We start from the raw sequence: 6000 nt of genomic DNA, 5'->3' as shown, positions 1-6000 counted from the left end.
CATGAATGCCAGAATAGGCGAGGAACTAGATAATTTTTATGCTGGGAGTAATATTAATGTTCTAAATTCCCGAAGATCTAATGACTTAACATTGAACCAAAGAGGAAAAAGCTTTTTACAACTGATTAAGTCGCACGGATTATATATTTTAAATGGTCGATGTGCCTCAGACAATCCGGCTAAATTCACTTTTCTTTCAACAGTTGGTCTATCTGTTATAGATCTAATAACAGTAAATGTTTATTTACTAGATAGATTATTGGATTTTAGAGTTCTTGATATTTTCAATTCTGATCACTTTCCAATCTCAATTTCATTTGAATTTACGACGGATAGCGTACGGACTCTGAAACTCTCAAAAATTCGTTACGTATGGAAACAAGATAGATCGGATGACTATTTATCTTTGGTTAGCTCGCTGTATACCTCGATTAAGACAACTTTTTCGCTGGATGCGCAGAGTTACTATGATGAACTATTAAACATTTTGTTGACTTCGGCTTTACGATGTGGGATGGTCAAGAAGAACATTTCCTTGTTATCATTTGAGAAGCAATGGTTTGATCCACAGTGTCTACGTTTAAAGAAATCTAAGAACCGAATACTGCGAATGTTTCGAAGAAACAAAAGTAGAAACCTCTTGGACGAATATTGTAAATTAAATAAAAGCTACAAGTCGCTATGTAAGGCGAAGAAAAAGATCTTTTTGGCTAAAATAAATTCACTATTATTGAAGACAAAAAATACTAGAGATTTTTGGTCACTAGTCAATAAGTTTCGAATCAAGAAATCGTGTGAAAATGCTATATCTCCCTCGGATTGGTTAAACTATTTGCAAGAGTATTTCGCTGGACCAGATACAGTAATTTATATCGATGTAAGTCTTAATAATACTGTACCTCTTTTGGATGACTTTATTACCCTAAGCGAATTAGAAGTTGTAATCAGAAAACTAAGATCATCTAAGGCCCCAGGTCCTGACAATATAAGGAATGAAATGATAAAATGCCTTTCTACAGAAATACTATTGGATATATTAGATATGTTTAATTCCTTTTGGTCTAGGCGCTCCTTTCCACTATCTTGGAAACAAATTGCTTTGAGAATGATATATAAGAAGGGATGTAGGCAGACGCCAACTAATTATAGACCAATCGCTTTAATTAATGTATTTAGAAAGGTCTTTTCAACTATTGTTGCAAATCGGCTCCGGATTTGGATGAACGAATTTAATATTGTTACACCTGTTCAAGGAGCATTTGTTAAAAATAGAGGTGTCGAATATAATTTGTTTATTTTGACTGGTCTTATTCAAATATCACTATCGAGGAAACGAGGGAAATTATATACTGCATTTATTGACCTCAAGAAAGCTTTCGACACAGTTGATCATGATTTGTTATGGTATAAGCTTAGAAGCATTGGTCTTTCTTCGTTTTTTGTCAACTTACTTAAGAGTCTCTTCTCCAATACTAGATATTTTATAGAAACTTTTTCATTAAGCACTGATTATGTTGAGTCCAATAGAGGGCTACCTCAAGGAGAACCACTGAGTCCTATCCTTTTTGTTTTGTTTTTGAATGATCTCCCTGGGCTTCTGAGAGGTAAAAGTTCTATGATACCTTTATCTTCTCATGTTGAAATTAACTGTCTTCTTTATGCTGATGATATCCTTGTCTTGGCTAATTCGGCTTCTTCGCTTAGAGAAAAACTTAATCTTACTTGGAAATACTGTGAAGATAATCGATTGGCAATTAATTTAGAAAAGACGAAGCTTATGATTTTTCGTAGAGGTGGAAAACTTAAAAAAACAGATAGTTTTAGTTTAGAAAACCATAGATTTGAAATTGCGTCTAACTTTAAATATCTGGGTATTTATTTCTCTTCACACGGTACATTCTCCTATCATTTAAACAAGGTGTTACCTGCTGCAAGATCTAGGATCTCCAATCTCGTCACGTTACTTATTAAAATCAAGGCGTCGTCATTAAATAACTACTTTAAACTATTTGATTCTTTGATTGGACCAAGTATGTTTTATGCTTTTCCGGTTTGGGGCGGTCTTTTAGTGGACAAGTTTGAACCGATACAGTTATTCTACTTTAAGCGGGTGTTCCATATTAACAGATCTCTCTCGGGGTCTGCATTGAGAATGGAATTGGGAAGACCTCCCCTCGCAATTGGATTGGTGATAAAATTGTTTAGATTTTGGAGGAAACTAGTTGACCTACCGGAAGACGATTATCGAAAATTGACATATACAAGACTTTCAAAGATGGATGGTAATTCTTTTTTGAAGCCATGGCCTGCTATCGCTAAAGGATTATTAAATAATATAGGATTGTCATATAGCTATATGTGTTTAAGTGAGAATCAGTTATTTCTGGACTGTGATCGACGATTGAGAGATCTGTATTGGTTTAGGGATGTTCAATATTTGAATCAAAGAGGCTTGAACTGTGAAATCTTCCTTAATGGAAAGTGGAATCCAATGCCTTATTTATTGTCTGATTTGAGTTATAAACTAAAGTCATTTGGTGCACAGTTTAGACTAAATAGGTTCTCCATAAACCTAAATGGCAAATCAATTAATATCTCGGACGACTCAGAGTGTTTCTTTTGTGGATCAGTAGTGATGGATATGAGAAAACACCTTCTCGATTCTTGTAACTTCTTTTTGGATACCCGAGCTGCTACACTGCCATCTGATTTTTGTTATCAAATTATGCTCTGTGATAATTTTTCAAAGCTAACTTTGTATCAATTATACAATTTCTTTGTTCATGTAGCTACCTTAAAACAATAATGTTCTTTTAACCCCCTTTGTAATAACAAAAGTTATATCAAATAATAAAGATTGATTGAATTTTGCTAAAAATATTAATAAAATTTATAAAACTCATTTATTTTTTAAAATGATACCATTCATTGTGACATCTGAATGAGGGTCATTTAACGAATTTTAAAGTACAGCATGTCGTATTTAAAACAAGCACTACACATAGATCCATCACATCGTGCCGCCTTAAATAACATTTAGGTACTCATAATAATTTATCAATATCACCAAGATTTAAAAGGGTTTTCTAGACTAATTTTATTTCATATTATTTATAAACTTTAAAATGTAAATATTACAATAATTTAATTAATCGCTACTACATCAAAACCCTGTATTACTCAAAACCTATTGTAATTTGTCACTAAGTATTATTGACTTTTCGGATATTTAAAAAACATAATTTCAACTTCACTCCAAATGAAAAACTTTGTGCTGATTTCACACAAAAACAATGCAAAAACTCTATTTATTATATGACTTAGATTGAAAACTTTGATGAAAGTTTAAACTCCAAAAGTAACACAAGGCAAATTGAAAAATATTCAAAACTTTATTTTTATTGTTCCTTATAACAATGTTGAAAATTATTACTGAAATTTATATTCATTAAATATTTGATGTTTTCAATTAAAATTTTCTTCAAAAAATTTCTGAAAACGTTGTTATAAAATATTCCAATCTACGCATTTTTTCTTGTTTATATATTTTTTAAAATTTAATACATTTCTGCAAATAACCCATTCTTAATATTTCTAGCAACATTATCTGGAAAAATTACTGATTACATTAAACTAATGTTTAACAGATAAATTTAACAGCAGGAACCCTAAATACTATCTAAGTTTTAATAGTTTTTACTAAAGATTTTAACAATTCTATATCCGATATGTCATGCAGAAACTACACTTAAAACAGATGATTCCGAATACAGGATAATATAAAAACAGCACGAGATCTATAATAGGTTAATATGTATTGAGGAAAATCCACTGTATTATAATCTCGTTCTTTCAATACGTTCTTGAACATAATATTTATTTTTAGCAATTTTATGTAGCTCATTCATTGAAGTAACTCCAGTGCTTTTTACCAAGTTATAAAAAGTACCATTCGCATTCTTCAGTAATTTATATGGCCTGTCAAATTCTTGAAGCTTTCCATTATCAAGAACCTAGAAGTTTCAAATGTTTGAATTAAAAACAAATTTTTATTATATATCGTAAAGATTATAAACTTACCAGTACTCTGTCCGAATCGATAATTGTATGTAATCTATGGGCTATTGTCAATACGGTACAAGACTTGAATTTTTCTCGGATTATCTTTTGTATGCAGGAATCAGTTCTTGATATATAATAGATAAAAAATAAGTTACAAATCTATATATCTGTATCAACAAAACAAAAAGTACAAAAAGAGTAAAGGTACTTCAAAACATTACATAGTAATATTTTCAAGTATTGATACCTTGTGATAAAACTACCATTAAAATATATCTATCATGTGTACTTGATATTAAAGATTTTGCAGTATAAAATTATTTCTGTACATAAAATGGTTTACATTGAATTAATTTGACATACGTCAGTACGTTAGAAGTTTATCAAACAAATTTTACCGGGAAGAATTTTCGATGGAAAACTGGTTTGTATGTTGATGGCAGATTCTGCACAAACAAACGGAAATTAACGTGGACAGTTTGTTGGTGAATTAGGAGCCTTCAAATATCCATTAATGTTTATAAGTTTTAAAGATTCGGCTACATGTAAAAGAGTATAAAACGTTGTAGTTCAGTTCACATATCTAGCAGACTGGCTACATCTGTAAACGGGAACTACAGGTACGACGTTTGGCATGTACTCCACTTCAGCACTACTCTCGCTTGTCTAGTCATCTAGTTATGACTGTACACAACTATTACAGAATTTTGCTGGAAATATTGTATACGATTAATTTAACACTCATCGCACACGTGGAAACTTTTGCTTTCGAATCGAAATAAACACTTCCATTAACCTATCTGTAGACCTAACATTTTTTAGTTTAGCAATGGTGGAATGTGACACTACAGTAGCAGAGAGAACGTAGATTTAGGCAATTATTTAAACGTAGATTTTGGTCTAAATCTACGTTTCTCTCTGCTACTGTAACGGTGATCAAAGGCAAAAGTTGGGATTACTGACAGCCGTTCCCTTTCCTCTGTTAAACAGATAAGAGGAAACATTGCGTTTAATGGTTTCCAGATGTTGAGAACAATGTACGGTAAGGGCACAAAGTGTGAGATTCACGAAAAAGTTTTCCTAAGAATATTTCCAATCCTTTCTCACACAAGAGAAAATGTGTTAGGGGGCGTTGGGTATGATTTTATAGAACAAAGGGGCGCTGAATCGAAAACTTTGGGAATCACTGATCTAGACTATAATCGTCTGTGATAACTTTCAAAAAATTTAGTTTATTTTTATCACGGGCAGTTAAATATTTTTAGTATAACCAAAGTTCTAATACGATTGATCATTGTTATATCAGCTATATAATTTAATATTTTAAATTGTTGCAATACAAAGTCAAACCTGAATTATAACACAGCAAAATCTTCCAAGAGACATTCATACTACCCGATCAATATGATTCTTTGATGTTCAATAAGAAAGCAGCAGATTTATAAAAAATTACTGGCTAGAAAGAATTCTAAAAAAATCTCATGTAGTATTATTACTTCACAGAATAATTTAAAAAGGTTAATTCGTAATTTCGTTTTCGTCCGATGGTTCTTTTCATGTTTAATGATTTGAAGATAGAGTTCGCTTAAACATAGACCACCATTTTTAATTCCATGTTTAAGACAATACAATTCCGGCGAAATCATCGGACGAAAACGAAATTACAAATTAAATTGTAAAATATTGTCACCACAGGGAGGCTTTCCAGCATCTACATTATCCAGCGCTTATTACTTAGTGGATATAAAGCCGAAACATCCCAAGAAAGTTAGACGGATTAAAGATGTTCGTATGTCACCAATTCCTATTTTAAAAAATTTTATATTTTTAATTGGAAAATTTGTGTTTTAAAAATACCATTTTTTAGCGTTTTTGGCGGCTAGTAGCCTCAAAAGAAAGGTCGGTCGCCGGAATTGTATTGTCTTAAACATGGAATTA

At 31.6% G+C, this 6000-nt stretch overlaps 1 protein-coding gene across 1 annotated transcript in view; it reads right to left on the bottom strand.

Annotated features, from left to right (window-relative positions):
• Positions 1–3584: 3584 nt before the first annotated feature.
• LOC136980079 (ATP-binding cassette sub-family C member 4-like) overlaps positions 3585–6000 on the bottom strand; it is a 75997-nt gene continuing 73581 nt past the window's right edge. The window contains exons 19-20 of the mRNA XM_067276121.1: positions 4081–4186; positions 3585–4013 (exon numbers count right to left, since the gene is read on the bottom strand). Of these exons, the coding sequence (XP_067132222.1) occupies positions 3837–4013; positions 4081–4186 (283 nt within the window). The 3' untranslated portion in view covers positions 3585–3836. The remainder of the gene's footprint in view (positions 4014–4080; positions 4187–6000) is intronic.

Source organism: Centruroides vittatus, unplaced genomic scaffold, assembly GCF_030686945.1.
Source record: "Centruroides vittatus isolate TY-2023 unplaced genomic scaffold, ASM3068694v2 contig_667, whole genome shotgun sequence".
NCBI lineage: Eukaryota > Metazoa > Arthropoda > Arachnida > Scorpiones > Buthidae > Centruroides > Centruroides vittatus.
This window is presented reverse-complemented; position numbering and strand designations above follow the sequence as displayed.